A 19,021-nucleotide genomic window follows, 5' to 3' on the forward strand; every position below is an offset into this window, starting at 1 on the left:
CCCCTGTAGGTAGAAGGCTGAAATTTGGCAGGCTCATTCCTTACAGCTTACTTACAAAACTTAAGCAGGTTTCATTTCGAAATTCTACTCTTAACGGTCAACAACGTCCGCCATGTTTAACTTTCTTATTCATGGCCCAATCTTCACGAAATTTGGTAGGCGGCTTCCCTGCGCTAACCGAAACCAATGTACGTACTTATTTCGGTGGTATGACGCCACTGTCAGCCGCCATATTGAACTTTCCAACGTCACTAATTCTCCAACTTCCCATGTAGGTAGAAGGTTGAAATTTGGTACTTATTTCGGTGGTATGATGCCACTGTCGGCTGCCATATTGAACTTTTCAACAGTCTTTGTTACTTATGGGCCCATCTTCAAGAAATTTGTTACGCGGGTTCCCAGTGCTAACTGAATCCTTCTTACGTACATATAAATACGTCCATAGCTTGCAGATCGGTCGCCATTTGTAGGCGGTGTTGGGTCCCCCATCCCAACGCCTCCCACGTTGTTGGCTGGATGCTTATATAAGGCCGTCCATTGCTCCAGTCTCTACATTCCCATTTTATTGTTCATTTATTACGATTATAGTTATTGTTTAGGTATTTTAGACTTACTTTACATTGTTCATGTACCCATTTCCTTTATCATTCCAACCGTACCCCCATTAACATGTCTATCAAGATGATCACCATCGATCAAAGAACTGTCACTTACCGAGTGGTTTCCATGTCCAGAGATGGCACCTGCCTTTTCCATTCTCTTTGTTACTTATTGCACGGCCAGATCAGGCTCACTCTTGATATCCGGAGGAACATTGTGTCTTATGTATTGAATGACAGGTTCAAGGTGTGGACTGATGATGATACAGGTGATAATTATACTACACAGGAGTACTATAAAAGTGAAATGCTTAAGAACTTCACCTATGCATCTACATGTGAGTTGATGGCTGCCGCTGAGTTGTTCGGTTGTCGCTTTCAAGTGTACCGAAATGGCCAAATATTTTACACCTTTCGACAACCGCCAATGCATCTTAAACATCTTAGATTGACATGTGACGATTTCAGTAGTGGACACTTTGAAAACATTGTGGCACTGATGACATTATTCATATTTTTCATATTCATTCTCATGCCTTCTTGCGATTGTAATCAGTGACCGTATTTTTTTTTTCAATTTTGGTGCATGGTGGTGTTTCTTTTGTACTCCAGGACATGCAGAGGAAAGAATTGTACTGAGAGGTCAGTTCTGCGCTATATGCAATCATTAAATTCAAATGTTTGCAGTTCCCACACACCCAAGGACTGTCCTTCCTACATTTATGACATGTGTACCTGTTGCAATATACACACTTTTCTCTGTGCTGTGGTTCCTATTACATTGAAGGGGCACCTGACACTGACTGAGTTTGCTTTGCTGGGGGAAGGTGGCGGTCTTGGAACACAAGCTTGTCGATGTTGCATCGTATCTTTCTTTTTCCATCGCCTTTTCTTGTAAGAAGCGACAACTAAGGAAGTTCCTCTGCAAGGTGAGCAAAGAACACTCTTCTTTTCTCAGTGGATCCGTGCATGCCTTGTACAATACATGTGTGTTCATCGCTGCCAGGTCAAGCATGTTATAGCACACAGCAAACGGCCACCTGCGTGCTCCTGCTAGCACTGAATAAGCTCACGCCTTCTGGTCCATGCTGTCAACGCAGCACCGTGAGAAAAAAGAAAGAGACAAATATATGTGACATTTTGAAGAAATTATTTTATGACCTGAATAGTACCAATCAGAAAACATTGTCGTGGTAATGCAGTATTATTTGAAAACTAACAGCCTCAGATCAGGTTTAAATTTATGTTGACGCTGTTAGTTAGGGTCAGATCTGGCGGGAGTTGGAGGGAGAGCATGAATGTGTCTGAGAGAATCATACTGGAAAAAAAAAAAGCTTAACTTTTACAAGTACTATAAATTTACACCCGATCTGATCTAAAACTCCAACACTTCACTCCAAGATAATCAAGGCTTGAGCTGAGAGAACTTCTTGCCCTTTCTGCATTATGGATTGCTGCTTGTGTTCGACACATTTACAGGACAAAAGACACTGATGTAGAGGTGCGAACAGATTTAAGGTGGGCTGGGTTTATGAATTTTATTGTATGCTTTGGTAATTTTAGTGTTAAGTTACATTATAAGAATATCCAGTGTAAGTTTAGATTTTTTTTCAACTCCTATTTAGAGATGATACTTCAAATTTTAATTTAGAAGCTGATTAGAAGTACTCTGTGCTGTTCACTCTAGTTGTATTACAGCATGCGTATCTCTCTGCAGATTCTGCCATTTGAAATCCAAAATACCTTATTTATTGTTTATGTCTCAACTGCTAGGATCTTTTGAAACAAGTGAACTTACTGATTATGCCCTAAATGCTGGTACTACATCAGTCAATGCACAAAGGCTACTACGTGCCATTAAAATGAACAGACCAGTATTATTAGAGGGATCTCCTGGTGTTGGTAAAACAAGTTTGGTAGCTGCTTTGGCAAAGGCATCAAAAAATCATCTTGTGAGGATTAATCTGTCAGAGCAAACAGTAAGTTGACTTTACTTATCCAGAGTTTTGTCCCACTGTAACATGAGATTGATCATCTTGTTCTTAGTTTATAAGTGTGTTTTTATGGTTTTTGGTGTAATTATTATTTTTTTAAGTTCATTTTATTTGCAGATTTGTAGCTGTGCTGTTAATATGTTAAGACAAAAATAACAGCCAAGCTTCTGTCATCTTCTACACTGCGTCCATGCCGGTTATAAAGCTTCCTGCACTTCTCTCAATCCTGTGCCACTCTTCCCCTTCCCCTGTCTCCCTCTGAAACTCCTGTAGCTCCTCAATGCTGAGCTTTTCTTTATGCTCCTCAGCTAACTCCTCCACATCATCAGCATTGACCTACAGGCCCATAGACTATCCCAAAGATACAATACCTGTAGGCCTTGGCTCAGTCTCCAAAGCCTTCAAAATCTCTCTTGAGTCACAGTTTCTGGTTGCAGTTTCCTCCAGGCAGAGTTCATAGTCCTATAAGAGACATTCCCCCAGCCCTTATCAATAAGATTTATGTGGAAGATGTGAAAATGGTTCTTCCAGAATTCTCTCTAGGTCAACTGTGTATCTGAGGTCACTTCAGAGCACTTCTGGAAAAGTACCTTTGTGTACAGTTTTTTTTTTTTAAATTAGAGATGACCTTCTGGCCCATGAGCTGCATCAGAAAGGTTGTGTTAGGGGACAAGAATCTCACAGAGATGAAGTTAAACATCTCCAACAAGTCGTCTTCCAAGCAGAGCTTAACAAGCAAAATAAACAGAGCCTTCAGAGGTAAATCTTTCTCCTGTAAATATTTTTTCTAAGATGGGCCAAATGTTTCGTTCATCCACTCTGTGAAGAAATGCAGGGTGACCTAAGCTTTACTATAAGCCCTCCACATCACATGTAGCTTGTTTTTATCACATTATTTTTCTTGAAAATTCACTGGTTCTTACTGTGCTAGATTAGCAAAGATTTAAGTTTTAAATCCCAACTTGCATTCCTACACAACTTGTTTTTCATTGGCTTGTGCCCATGTAATGCCTTCTCCTCTCTAGTGATGTAGGTGGTCTTATGCATTTTTTTCCAGAACAAGCATGCCTCATCACACTTGAACACTTGGTCGGGGAATAAAACCCTTAGTGTCTGCTTACAGCAGTGGTTAAACTCATGAACAAATTCATCAGCATCTTTTTTTTTTTTTTTTCCCCCTCCCTGGCTGCCTGTCCACGGCTTACCACACTATGTATGCCACTTCTCTTTATAGTTATCAAACCACCTGTGACTGGCTTTAAACACTAAAGCTATTAACAAGTCTGGAAAGGGTGCTATCACCAACCTTATTGGGACCCAAGATTAGACTGTACTTATTTGCACAAGGAATGGAGCAGAAATTTAAAAACGCCCAAGAAGGTGTACAGCTGACCAAATGGGGTTCTGAGAGCTATACTGAGACTAACACATAGTCCTTTGTTTTTCCTGAAAGGGGCACGCGCGTCACAGCGTCTCAGCGCATGCAAGTTCTAGGGAACCTGGCTAGTGCCAAACAATAACAGGTACTGCAACAATATTTTGTCATCAAAATGCAACAAATACCAAATTTGAAGCCGACAAGTACCAAGTTTTGACCAAATACTGTATATTTTTTTTTAATATACCAGAATTCTATATGTTTGGAACATAAAATATAGAGAGAAATGTACAATTTTTCCCCTAATTGTACAGAAGTTTGTTTTTTTTCTTTTATTTGATTGCGTGTAGAACAGTTTTCTTTTAATTATTTGTTGTCTACTGTGTGCACATAACTAAAGGGTAGATATAATGCTGTAAAAACTACCTTACAGGATGTGACAGACTTATTTGGGACAGACCTGCCTGTTGAGGGCGGAAAAGGAGGAGAATTTTCTTGGCGGGATGGACCTTTATTGGCAGCTTTAAAAGCTGGATACTGGATTGTACTAGATGAGGTACTGTAATGTTTTATGTATCATTCATTGACTTTTATACTGTTAATTACATTTGATAGAATTTGTGTATACTTTCTGTATAATTTGTCTTCACTAACTTTTTTATTAACTGAAGAAAATATATAAATATATATATATATATATATATAAAAATATCTCTCTCTCTCTCTGTTGACAGATTGCCTGTTTTTTCTCCTTAGTAATGCATCTAATTATTTCAGAAATAACATCTTTTTAATGTATTCTGATTGTGTTTGTGGTATTAGTGGAAATATGCATTAGTTAATATACTAATCTTTTCCCAAACACTCTGTTTTAGTTGAATCTGGCCTCTCAGTCTGTGCTAGAGGGGTTAAATGCCTGCTTTGACCACCGTGCAGAAATTTACATACCTGAATTGGGCATGACTTTCAAAGTACAGCATGAAAGGACAAAAATCTTTGGCTGCCAAAACCCATATTCACAAGGAGGAGGGCGTAAAGGTCTTCCTAAGTCTTTCCTTAACAGATTTACCCAGGTAAACAATTATTCTTGAGTCATTATTAAAATTAGTATGCTTTTGATACAGTGCTTTTACACAAGTTCCAACCCTAACTAAAATATCCTTGCTGTATTGTTGTTTTTACCACATCATTATTTTTTTAATTTTGGAATTATATTTACACATTTAGGTTTATGTAGACCAGCTTTCTGTTGAAGACATGATGGTTATTGGAGCTTCAGTCTTTCCAGCAATTGAAAAGCATATCATTACAAAAATGGTGTCCTTCAATAACAAGGTGAGAAAATAAAGATTTTAATATATTTTCCATTCTGAGTAAGCAACTTGAATTATTTTCTAAGAAGTGAATGATTTAGATATACAGTACAACATATTTGTAGTCCAAGTTGTCTCAAGTGAAATCATGCAGGATGGGTAATAATGTAATGTTTCTGTCAGTAAACAAATGACCCTCAGTTAAAATGCAAAAATATTTCTTGTATGCTGCATGAATGCCACTGTTTGATTACTCCTTCACCCCCTAACTCACTGAGAAGATTGTCCATACTTTTTCCGTTAATTTTAGTATTGAATACTGCTATTTTCTGTTGGCAGGTGCCCTTTTAAATCCATTTGATTCAAAACCCTGCTACAAAATCCTCACGCAGACTCACTCCAGTGATCATTGGCCCCTTGTTCTGTAGCCCATTTCATCACTACAGATCTGTCTTCCCACTCCAGTTCACTCGTATTGACAATCTTGTCATACTCCAAATTAATCTCTCCTATATAGGTTACAGAGCTTTCATCTTTATTGAACTGAGACTTTGGGATGACCTTCCATGAATGATTTAGTTCTGCTGACAAAATCCATTCTTAAAGGCAATTTAAAACACATTTGTTCAGGAAGGTCTTTGTCTGAGCCTGACATTCTTAGCCTTTCTCTCATTTTTTCTATTTCCTGATCCTTATGATTGAACTCTGTTTTACAAACTATATTGTTTGCTTTTATCTTTTTGCTCTGTGTATTTTATTCCTGTTTTTTTTTTTTTTGTGTTTCAAGTATTTAACTTATCGTTTATATGGTGCTTATTCTGTTCATACTACTTTTTATCCATTGAATTTTATTTAACTGTTTTTGAAACAGCATCATGTTTGATGCTTCTAAATAGTTGTGAAGGTTCAGTAAAATTATAATTTATTATTAATATTACTACTATTATTAATTATGATCATTTTTACTTATATTTTAAACACAGTTGATTTACAATCCCTGTAAGTTCAATGATATTGTCAGTTTACCAACAAATTATTACCTTTGATTACTGAAAGAATATAGAGGTGGTTCTATCATTATAACTTTTTATCACTTAAGAAAATGAATGTTCAGAAAATGGATATTCTTTTGATATTTATATGCTTTGGGTTGTGATTTGCAGGAAACTGCATTTAAAAGTAAAAAGTTAATATGACTGTAAATATTTCCACATTCTCAGGGAAGTAATGTAAATAAAGTTTAGAGGACTAAAGCTCTTCATTATTTTTTGTATGCCTGCAAAGTATGTTTTTGGCAACAGATCAGTGTTAGAACTAACTGTTGTTTATATGCCAAGGAGCCATTATCTCTTTTTCTCTCTCGCTCACACACACATATAAATATCATAGTTTGTAGGAAGTGAGGTTATGAGTTTCATTGTTTAATTTTGGGATGCCTCATATCTTTTTTTTATCTATGGATTGAGGCTGTGATTGCTGGATTGAAATTGAACTAACTTAAGAATCAAAATAATGCACAGAACAAAGGATACACTCTTTTATAATGTCAGCTTTTACACCAAAATAGCAACTCGTGCAACTCTGCCTGTTTAGCTTATTTAGACAAAGCTGGATACATTTGTTCTTGGAATAGCATAAATGGGCTAGTAATCATTTGCAGTCTATCCATTTGTGAGCTTCAAAATTTTCACAGTGTATGGCTGCCTTTTTGTAATCTCAAGGCCGTCTTTGTTTTGAGACAAACTGATGAAGTGCAGAATCATTATGCAAGAGGCTGCATTCTGTTCTAGCTAACATTTGGTCCTTCCCCTCTTTTTGTGAGCAAACATTTGACAATGGCCCCCTATTCTGCACATATCTTTTAACCTCTTACAGTATCGCAAAGACCCCTGAACATACCTACATACACAAACAGATGCATGCAATTCAGTTAAATTAAACTCACAGACCACATTGGGTGTATACATTACAATTTATGCATTTGACCACATAGTGATCTTCTCTTATTGTGTGATGCCATGATTTCTTCTTTAAGCTTGGCTTAATGCTCCTTTCAGGTTGCTTTCTTGGCACAGAGCCAGAAATTAAGAACACACATGCATATAACGTATCTGCATGCTGGTTTTTAAAGGAAGGGGGCCAATTGCATGAGTTTGGCTTTCAGTCTTAGCAAGAAATCAACTGCTGGTCATATTAAACCTAGTATTCATAGCTAATCCAATCTGTACTCATTTTATCTACTTAGTTATTAGGTAATGGTCTGCATATAGATTATGCAAACTAAGAGGGCATTGCCACCAGTTCTTCACCAAGGCTCCCATCTTGTGATTTTCTTAAGAAATTCTGTTTGCCTGTGGTTATTAGAATTAATTGCGAAGTATAGATGTATCTTTACACACCCTTTCAATGAAATTAATAACTGTTTTGGCTGTGACAAAAAAGACAGTGTCACCTTGGACCTAACATTGTGAAATGCTCTAATTTAAAAGACCTACTTAAACAAATATGTAATTTCTGTGAATTGAATACTTGAGCTGTGTACAGTATATGAATTTAATTAATGAATGTGTATATATAGTATAAATCATGAAAAAGTGCAAGGCAAAATGTGACCTTGAAATGTTAAGTAAATATGACTTGTCCTGCTTTGTGGGCCATAATTAGAGCTAAGTTTAAAATTTTGGGATTACTAATAGCACTGAATTTCATGTGATACTCATGCTTTTATGCTGCTCATGCTAGATTACACCTCAGTGAGGTTGTTTAAGACCTAGCCAAGCTAACGACTGCCTGTTATTTTAGTAGGCACAAATTTATAAGCATAAAAGATTATATTGTGTGTTGTCTGTTTGTTTTTACTAGTTTTATGTTAAAAAATCAAGCCTGAAATTTTTTCTTTACCAGCCAGTATACTGAAGCATACAATTACATATATATGTATGTGTGTATATTTCACTTTTTGCTGTGTTCTACTCTGAGTCCTTTTAAGTCCCTTTTATTTTTTGTAGTATGTAGAAAGGAGAATGAAAAAAAGTTGCAATTAACTACATGTGAAGTTTTTTTTTTTTTTGTATAAATGGAATATGCATCAATTTTTTAACATACTTTTTCCATTTCGGTATTGTGAGTAGCCCAAACTTTGCTATCCTGGCTGCATCACCTGTAAGGTTAGAGTTTCACCATTTGAAACACTGTGTCACCATGTTTACTTTTTATGAAAGGGTTTTTTTTATCCTTTTTTTCACAGATTATTGTTTTTTTAGGACAATACTGATCTGAGAAACATTTATGTGGTTTCTTGTAACATTTTACCTGAAGTAATGGTGGGGAGGTGAGGGGAACTCCCTCAGGCTTCACTTTGTAATACTATCTCTGCATCTTAAATTCTGAAAACGGGCCATTTGTATAACATGGTTTCTACTTCAATTGTATTTAATATCAGGTTTGTTTCTGCTTGTTGTAGCTTGTACATGCAGTGTCTAAAGAAAAAAAGTGGGGTTATAAAGGAGCTCCATGGGAGTTTAACCTTCGAGATATTTTTCGCTGGTGTCAGCTGATGCAAACTGACCAGTCTCCAGGATATTATGATCCAGGACAACATGTATGGCTGGTGTATGCTGACAGGATGAGAACTACTTTTGATAAAGAACAGGTAATTTTTTTAAACATTTTATATTTTTACATCCTCTGTGTTCAAATCCTTTATCAATGAAAAATGAATTAGCAACCCTCCCTGTAAAATAAATTTATGAATAGCCTGAATTCAGTTATACATTATTGTATTTCTAAAATTCCATTATGAAAAAAAAACTGCCAGTTTATATCAACCGTAACTAGGACAGTGGCAGTATAGGAGGTTCTGCAATTGCAACCTATTCTTTAAGAAAAAAAAAATCCTGTATGTGCCAATGCTTACTGGCTGTTCTCATGAAAGCTAGCTGTGCAAGCTGCATTTTTAATAAATCGTTGCATGAAGTTATTTGGTTAAGTTATTTTGTAATTATTCAATGTTAAAATTATTTTAAACCTGTGCTGAGATGATGTATAAATAAAGTAATTGATAATTGCATAAGTACAATTACGAAATAAACAACAAATTCTTGTATTAAGATGCTTAAGAGTCCTTTTTAAATTGCTAGTTAAAATAAATGTATTGTTATAATAAAGAATTCTACCTTGCTGCTATATTTGTCACAAAAGAATTGTAATGTGTACCTTTTGTCTTAATTTTAACTATTTGTGCAAAAAACAGTAATTATTATTTTTTTATTATTTATTTTAGATTGTTTCTGTTTTTAAAGAGGTTTTTGGGGAAGAATTCAATATTTATATTGGATCAAGGCAGTTTCATATCACCCCTCATCAGGTCCAGGTGCGTATTTAACTCTCTTTTACTTGTTATATAACAGCATTGACTGTATTAAAATTTGCAAAAATAATTTATAAATTGCAGTGTGAAAAAGGTGGACAGTGTGATTTAGTTAAAGCTGTGGTTTAGGTATTCTTTTAAAAAAATTAATAGATGATACTTTTACATTAAAAGTCGTGATAAATCACAGCTATAATTATTTATCAACTGTATTCTTCTTGGTACTAAAATATTTTTATTAACCTGCTGGAAGTAGAGTCATCCATACTCTGATTTTAAATCAAAATTTATTTTCATGTCTTAAAAATTACAATTCACATTGGAAAATGTATACTTTTTTGTGCATTGAGTAGAACTCCTAGATGTTTGCATTAATAGTTTTTCAGCTATATCATTTATTTAAAGTATGGCCACTAGGGGACATTACAGATCCTCTCCAAACCCCAGGCACAATTACTCAGACTTTAGTCAGAGTTAAAACAAATGTTTTTATTTAAAGAAAATACCTCGCTTAGGTCTGCTTTCCTTAAAATCCATGTAATTACAAAATATACATATATGTGTGCACAAAAGTACATGCAAACATACACACATTAGGCTAGATTAGATAAACTTTATTAACCCCATGGGGAAATTCAAATGCACACACTGAAAGTAACGTACAAGAGAAGATAGCTGTTCATTTTGATCTGCATTTATTTGTGTGTATTATAAATATTGTATAAGTTAATGTTTCTGATTGCATGTTATTATACAGTACAATTGGTTGTATTGTATAATAAAATCTGTTGAGTGATTTCCTGCGGTATCACTAAAGTAGAATTTATATGGAAGTACTGTGTGGACTATTCCATACAGATATTTTTAAATAATGAAATATTCTTTCCCAAATTATTTAATAAAAAAATATTCTTTCCTTAGGTGGGATATTCAATCCTTTCCCGCAAAGGCCCTGCATCAGTGTCATCAAATACACAACTGTCTCTGCTCCATCAAACCTTACAACCTCTGGAATCTGTTATGAAATGTATTCAAATGGGCTGGATGGTTATCCTTGTGGGTCCGGCCGCTAGTGGTAAAACCAGCCTGGTACAGTTAATTTCCCTGCTTTCTGGTCATAAGTTAAAAGTTATGGCCATGAACAGTGCCATGGATACCACTGAGCTTTTAGGTGGTTTTGAACAGGTAATTTTTTGAATTTATTTTGAATTATTTTGGCTTGACAGAGGCTAATATATGAAACATTTTTGCTACAGGAGAAATTTTACTCTCTTCATTTTATTCAGCTTCATTTATATATTTGAAATTCATTGTAAGTAACAGTTGTTTTGGAATATTTAACATACAGTGCTTTTTTACATTTTTATTCATATGCTTTTGATATAGTTTACAGGAATAGCATATTTGTCATTGTTTTGCTCTTTAATTTTCTGCAGGTTGAAATCATGCGTCCATGGAAGCGTGTATTGGAAACTGTAGAGAATACATTTTCCATGCTTATGCAGAAAGGCCTATTATTGTTAGAGGTGGCAACTCAGGAAATAGAGGGGTTGTTACATAACTGGAATGTCTTAAGAAAAAACTGTGGTCATTCTTGTGCAGCTGAGGAGGGTAAAGGAATCAGTTCTGAGACTGTTAAGATCGTTGAGTCCATTATTGTACTTTTACAGAAATTGGATGTTAAACTTAAATCACCAATAGGTATGTATAACAGATAATAGTGGTTTTACATTTAAAAAAATATTTTACTTGGTAATTATACAGACAGGCTTAGCTCCAGAAACAGATTTTTAAATAATTCAGTGTAATTGTTGTTATGCTTCAGTGAGGTAAGGTGTGTAGCTCTATTTTCAAGATTAGGTATGTTCTATAATAATTTACCAGAATGTGAATGTTTATTTAAAATCTAATATACAGGTGCCCGTCATAATATTAGAATATCATGACAAAGTTGATTTATTTCAGTAATTCCATTCAAAAAGTGAAACTTGTATATTAGATTCATTCATTACACACAGACTGATGTATTTCAAATGTTTTAATTTTGATGATTATAACTGACAACTAATGAAAGTCCCAAATTCAGTATCTCAGAAAATTAGAAAATCAATTAAGACCAATGCAAAAAAAGGATTTTTAGAAATGTTGGCCAACTGAAAGGTATGAACATGAAAAGTATGAGCATGTACAGCACTCAGTATTTAGTTGGGGCTCATTTGGCCTGGATTACTGCAGCAATGCGGCGTGGCATGTAGTCGATCAGTCTGTGGCAATGCTCAGGTGTTGTGAGAGCCCATGTTGCTCTGATAGTTGTCTTCAGCCCTTCTGAATTGTTGGGTCTGGCGTATTGCATCTTCCTCTTCACAATACCCCATACATTTTCTATGGGGTTAAGGTCAGGCGAGTTTGCTGGCCAATCAAGAACAGGGATACCATGGTCCTTAAACCAGGTACTGGTAGTTTTGGCACTTTGTGCAGGTGCCAGGTCCTGTTGGAAAATGAAATCTGCATCTCCATAAAGTTCATCAGCAGCAGGAAGCATGAAGTGCTCTAAAACTTCCTGGTAGACGGCTGCGTTGACCTTGGACCTCAGAAAACACAATGGACCAACACCAGCAGATGACATGGCACCCCAAACCATCACTGACTGTGGAAACTTTACACTGGACCTCAAGCAACGTGGATTCTGTGCCTCTCCTCTCTTCCTTCAGACTCTGGGACCTTGATTTCCAAAGGAAATGCAAAATTTACTTTCATCAGAGAACATAACTTTGGACCACTCAGCAGCAGTTTTGTCTTTAGCCCAGGCGAGACGCTTCTGACGCTGTCTCTTGTTCAAGAGTGGCTTGACACAAGGAATGCGACAGCTGAAACCCATGTCTTGCATACGTCTGTGCATGGTGGTTCTTGAAGCACTGACTCCAGCTGCAGTCCACTCTTTGTGAATCTCCCCCACAGTTTTGAATTGGTTTTGTTTCACAATCCAGGTTGTGTTTATCCCTATTGCTTGTACACTTTTTTCTACCACATCTTGTCCTTCCCTTCGCCTCTCTATTAATGTGCTTGGACACAGAGCTCTGTGAACAGCCAGCCTCTTTAGCAATGACCTTTTGTGTCTTGCCCTCCTTGTGCAAGGTATCAATGGTCGTCTTTTGGACAACTGTCAAGTCAGCAGTCTTCCCCGTGATTGTGTAGCCTACAGAACTAGACTGAGAGACCATTGAAAGGCTTTTGCAGGTGTTTTGAGTTAATTAGCTGATTAGAGTGTGGCACCAGGGGCCTCATGTATAACGCTGTGTGTAGAACTCGCACTATAACATGGCGTAAGCACAAAAGCCGAAATGTGCTTACGCACAGAAAAATCCAGATGCAGGAATCTGTGCCTACTCCAACTTCCACGTTCTTCCGCTACATAAATCCCAATCAGCGTGAAAAGTAACGCTCATGCACGCGCTTTATGTAATGCCCCAACTCCTCCCAGAATTACGCCTCTTTGAATATGCAAATCAATATAAATCGCCCTTAAGCGCAGCCTTCTGTGAAAAGACAATGGGAAAAGCATGGGGGAAAATATAAGAATTTCAGCGAATACCAAATGGAGGCAAAGGAAAAACATACTATTTGTTTAATTAAACCGTGGTATAATCAACAAAAGGAAGTTGATCGAGTGACATAGCGTGTTGGAGAAACTTGAAAGCTCACGTTCACAAAATCGCACTGTGCTGGAAATAAAAAAAAGAAGTCACATATCAAAGTTGTCGTGAAAAGACGAGTTGTAGCCCACTGCCTGAGTGTCATATGAAAGCTTATTATAGTACAGAGAAAAAAAAAGGTACACAGTGGGGAAAAAGCACGAAATGTCAACTTCAATCTCGAAATTTCCACTTTAATCATGTAGTTTATTTTGTCATTAAAGTAGAACATCATAAACTTCATCTTAAAATCATTTAATTAACCAGTTTCTCAAATCACATCATAATTAAAGTAGCATGTTAAATGCTTTATTTTGTATGTGATCTTCTGTGTGTTCTATGTGTGTGAATCACTACTTGCTTCTTAAACCGGCTCTCTTCCTCCAACTGGACACAGAATCCATGACATTTGTGATATTACAGCTCTCTGAATAACTAAAATACTGAGATGTATACGTGATATCATTTTCATGATGATAGGAGATAAAGCACGTTATTAAACATGGGTTTCACGGCGCAGTGATTGTATGTGACCTTCGATGAAATAATTTATTGCAGCAGTACTCGGGGGCAGCTCAAGGCTTGTGGTGGCCCTGGGCAGAGGAAGAATCAGTGGCTCCTTCACCCGCCAGTGTCAGTAAGGTAGCTTATGCACGGTGGATGGCCACGTCCGTTGCGGACACTGCATAGCCACCTCGTGCTCATGACACAAGCATTTAACTTTTGCCGAAATTTGTCGCTGCGTTTTTAGCTGTGTTATTTTCAAAACCGAGCGGAGAACTTGCGTACGACAAGGTATGAGGTACCGTGGAAAAGTGCGTGGCTTTACGGCAAGTTTAGGTTTTATACATCGCGATTTGAACGTGGAAAAGTTATTACGCAACATTTCTGTGAGTACGCACCGTTTATACATGAGGCCCTAGGTGTTTTCAATATTGAACCTTTTCACAATATTCTAATTTTCCGAGATACTGAATTTGGGACTTTCATTAGTTGTCAGTTGTAATCATCAAAATTAAAAGAAATAAACATTTGAAATACATCAGTCTGTGTGTAGTGAATGAATCTAATATACAAGTTTCACTTTTTGAATGGAATTAATGAAATGAGTCAACTTTGTCATGATATTCTAATTTTATGACTGGCACCTGTATACAGTTTATTAATACGTCTCAGGTGCATTCTTTTCTTCTTCCAAAGAAAGATTTCCAGACATTATAGTTAACTCCTTTCATTCATTCTATTCATTAGGTTAACCACAATCCTTCTCATTTCACACATTCGCACTGTGGTCACTGGTGGTGATCAGCTGTGAATCTGTGACGTCTGGATCAGAAGAAACTGCTTACAGTTTGAGCTAATAGAGCTCCTGTACTCAGTGAGCAAGGACTTTACTGAAGCCAGCGTGCTTCCTATTGATGTCAGCTGAACTTTCTCTCACTTGCCCCCACCTTTTCTGTGCAGCACTGCCACATTCTGTTAATTTCCCTTCCCTGTAGAGTAAACAGACAAAATTGAAATTTTAATTTAAAATTAGAATTGTAAATTACCTTATGTATATGTAGAAAAATTATACACTAATATTTGGCATAATGTAGTACTGCTGAACTATTTAGAGCTGCAACATCAAAAACTGTTTAAAAGTTTTTTTTTTCTGCTGCCATTTTCTCTGAGTGATTGAGGGCATCATGTGCAATGCTTAGTGCAACTGCCTAAGTGCACAATGATGGTAGGTTTAAAACCCACCCTAGTCGCAGGGTTAAATCAGCTCTGGAAGATGGATGAAAAAATATCTGTATAAAATACTGAGGGCTGGCTGTGTGTCACAAAAAAAAAACACTTGCAAACCAATGGGCCTTTAGCCTTGATCTTGACCTAAATCAAGCACTTATGCTGTGATACACATAACACAACCCATAAATTGGACATGCTGGTTAACTCAGCCGTGGAATTCGGCTTCAGGTCCATCTCACTTCAGGCAGTGAGCGATATGTGGCTGTGCCCTACATGTCAAACAGCGATATGGTGCACACCGCTGTGTGGAATAGTTCAATGCTGCAACAGTGAGGCACATTTTATAGGCCAATTGTCATACACGACCACATCTTTGTGGGTTTAGAGTCCATCAAGCAAGTGGTATGTCTATTAGAAAAACAGTTGTGGCATACATCGGATGGCTGTAAAGGATATTGCAGCCCTTTTGCCAGAGTGATCTATGGTGCTATGTTTTCTTAGATGCACATGTACCACCTTTGTTTGAGGACGGGTGGTCTGAGGGTTACTAGTTCTAAGAAAAGTACTTTGTTTTTAATCTTGTAATACATTTACACGTGATAAGATTTATAGTATGGAAGAAAGTAGAAGTGAAATATACTTTAATTTTGCTGCAGACTTGACCAAACTGATTGATGATTTTAAGGAGTTTAGAGAGCAGTGGACTAGAGCGAAGGATGGTCAAAGCCGTGGAACTTTTGAGTGGATTGATGGAATGTTAGTACAAGCTCTACAGTCAGGTGACTGGCTTCTCATGGATAATGTTAACTTCTGCAGGTCAGTAATGCTATATTGTCTGAATTTTAGCTATAAATTACCTGTACATTTTCTAGCTTGAGCATCCATTAAATAACATTTGCCTGATTACAGCATACACGTTTCTTTTTATACTGGTTAACTATATTTTTTTTTGTTTTTTCTTATGATCTGTCTTGTTCTAATCTGACCTCTAAACTTTCTTGTGTGCCTGAGCCAATTTTTGCTTTTGTCCATTTAAGAATATGCTCAAAAGTATTGTGTACATTTTATGTGAGATATTTGTTCACCTTGTGGTTCCGTCACTTGATTCCCTCCTCCTCGTTGCCCTTTTTTCAGACTTCCATTCTTCAACATGCATATTTTTAAACTATCTAATACTTGTGTTAATGTCTTTATGATCATTTTTGTAACTCCACCTTCTTAGTCATTAGTATCATTAATGTTAAATATGTTTGTTTACATTGCAGCTTAAGGATTTAAGCTTGTTAAATGGATGTCTCCATACATTATTACAATTGGTTTTCATGCAGAAAGGTGCTATGCAGTATACTTTTTGCCAGTGTGTGCTTACAACAGCAACAACAACATTTATTTATATAGCACATTTTCATACAAATGATGTAGCTCAAAGTGCTTTACAAGGTGAAGAATCAAAAAAGAAAAATATAAAAATAAGATTAGGGAATACTAAGTAACAAAGAATAAAGTGGGGTTCCAAGGCCATTAGACCACCTACCCCCAACTGGGCATTCAACTTAACATAAATGATCTAGATCAGTCCTCATGATTATCAGGCTTCATGTGGAAGAAATTAGATGATCTGGCCTTCAATGCATCAATGTAGGGACTACATGGTGCCTTGATCAGTTGGTGGTGGCGCAGATTGGCAGCAGAGAAAAAGGAAAAAGAACAGCAGAGAAAGTATGGGTTAGTACGGATTGTGGAGATATGCAGAGATATGATAAAAATGATAATTAAATGCATATACAGAATATCGGGGTTAGACTTAAAAGAAGTGGTGAGGCAGCCTTCTGCTGTTATGCATCTGAAATCTGGAATAGCTTACCAATGGGTTTACAAATGATCAATAGTAGAGAATAAAACTCTCGGATTACTAGCCTTGTTATTTATAATTTTATAGAAATAGCGCCACCTCTCAAGATGGATTATGTTGTTGTATTCTGTTATTTTAGCCTTCGATATCTCATAGTGGACAACCAATTTAGTTTTTCTCCATTTATGCTCAGCTGTCCAGTATGGTTTTTTTTTTAAATCAGACACTCTTTGGGTATTCCATGATGTAGCAGTGCTGGAGGATTTTTTAACTGTCTTTTCAGGAGCTACTATTTCAGCGGCACCTCTCACTCCAACATTAAAATTTACCTCCTTATTATTTACATTATCATCTCTATTATAGTAAGCACTACAAACAGACTGGTTGTTAAAATGTTTGTAAACTTTGAAGCTGCCGATGAATAAAAGAAGCGTTTTTTAACAATACGCTTCTCATTTATTTTATCTGTCAGTATTTCTATATTAAATAGTAAGTGAAAATGGTCAGATAAACAGATATCCAGATATCACTAAATGCAGAGTGTGCCCTTCCTTTGTTTGTTGGCTGGCTAAAGTGCTGGCTCAGAATTCATCTAGCCATGAGACATTACCTAATTAGCTGTGTAATCCGCTAAGAAACCACACGCTATCACAAACTCTGATACTTGAATTGTAACACCTTTGTTGTGACATGTACACAACAGGCACTATGGTGTTAAATTTCAAGTCAAGGTTAACACAGCTTTTTTATGTGTTATATACTAGGGGGCTTCGCTCGCCCACTCCCGTGTTTGGTTTACAGGATATACAATTTAAAGGGATTGTTATTTTCATGGGAATTGTTACATATGCATTATTTTCACTTTTACCGTAAAAACAATACTTGTCCTTTATTTCCGTCCCTGTGCGTGGTTACATCTCTTTCTCGCCAGACGTATAATGCTGCTCGCATTGTGAAGCGGGGGGGCGGCTGAACCCACGCTTAGGAGGTGCCGTCAGATAATCTTCTGTCTTTTTGCTGCTTGCGAGCTGCCTATTCTTCTTGTCGCATGTTGTTGTTTTAAGAGCTGGGAGCACATGATGCTTGTCTGCCAAGTGCAATCCAACAACTGCTAGGTTAGATTTCTGTGGACTTGTTTTAAATGATGGCTCACTGCCTTGTGTCGCGTGACATTGTAAAAACAATTTGTCCTTTATTTCTGGCCCCGGGCATGGTTAAATCTCTTTCTTGCAGGACGTATAACGCTGCTCGCGTTGTGATGGGAGGGCAGCTGCAGTTGTGCTGCCCTTCAATCATTTTAAAGCCTGTACTGCCGCTCTCCTTTTTTGCCACTTCATGTCTCTGCTGCTCGCGTTGTGCTCGCTTCTCCATGATCATAAATATACACCTGATTGAATTGTATCCAAATAGTGTTTCCTTTGAAATTAAACTTGTTATTGCTTTAACTGTTGCGGGACCGCAGATTTTCATAGTGTATGTTTCATTATTGTGTAAATCTACGTTTTGTGCATTGAATGATGCGAATGCAAAAAGACTTTGTTTTCTGCTATTTGCCTTTTATTTCTGACCTTGCTTTGTCCTGCTATATTTTCAATTACACCTGGTCCTGATGATTAATTTCCTTTTGTTTGCACTAATGCGATTCTTTTTTAATCGTCGATGTTTCATTTATAACGTATTGTCCTTTATATGCTTTATATGCACTGAGACACCTGTATCTGTGTGTGCTGCTTCTCTTTACACTACTGATTTTTATTTTGTTTTTACTGGTTGTGCTCTGATATTGCTTGTAAGTAGGGCGTGTCTTGCAAGAATCTCATGTTCTGTATCCCCGTGATCTTTTGTCTTGTGGGTCTTTTATTTGTCATCCGTGATCTTAACATGAAGATCACGTATTATCTCCTAGTCATTCCCTGCCACAGGATTTTTTATTTTATATATACACACACACACACCCATACTGTGTAGTATTTCTGTTTGCACAAATATTTGTGTTTACATTTTGTTTCCCATGTATGCATTTAAAAAAAATGATGTAAAGGTGTCTTATTATCAACAAAAGCCAAGTCACTAGAAAAAGAGGAATAACA

At 36.7% G+C, this 19,021-nt stretch overlaps 1 protein-coding gene across 1 annotated transcript in view; it reads left to right on the forward strand.

The window, feature by feature from the left end:
• mdn1 (midasin AAA ATPase 1) overlaps nt 1–19,021 on the forward strand; it is a 239,274-nt gene that overhangs the window by 84,607 nt on the left and 135,646 nt on the right. Inside the window, exons 36-44 of the mRNA XM_039747985.1 lie at nt 2,373–2,578; nt 4,405–4,527; nt 4,847–5,044; nt 5,199–5,306; nt 8,748–8,936; nt 9,567–9,656; nt 10,575–10,838; nt 11,090–11,354; nt 15,736–15,895. Of these exons, the coding sequence (XP_039603919.1) occupies nt 2,373–2,578; nt 4,405–4,527; nt 4,847–5,044; nt 5,199–5,306; nt 8,748–8,936; nt 9,567–9,656; nt 10,575–10,838; nt 11,090–11,354; nt 15,736–15,895 (1,603 nt within the window). The remainder of the gene's footprint in view (nt 1–2,372; nt 2,579–4,404; nt 4,528–4,846; nt 5,045–5,198; nt 5,307–8,747; nt 8,937–9,566; nt 9,657–10,574; nt 10,839–11,089; nt 11,355–15,735; nt 15,896–19,021) is intronic.

Source organism: Polypterus senegalus, chromosome 3 (assembly GCF_016835505.1).
Source record: "Polypterus senegalus isolate Bchr_013 chromosome 3, ASM1683550v1, whole genome shotgun sequence".
Classification (NCBI taxonomy): Eukaryota; Metazoa; Chordata; class Cladistia; order Polypteriformes; family Polypteridae; genus Polypterus; species Polypterus senegalus.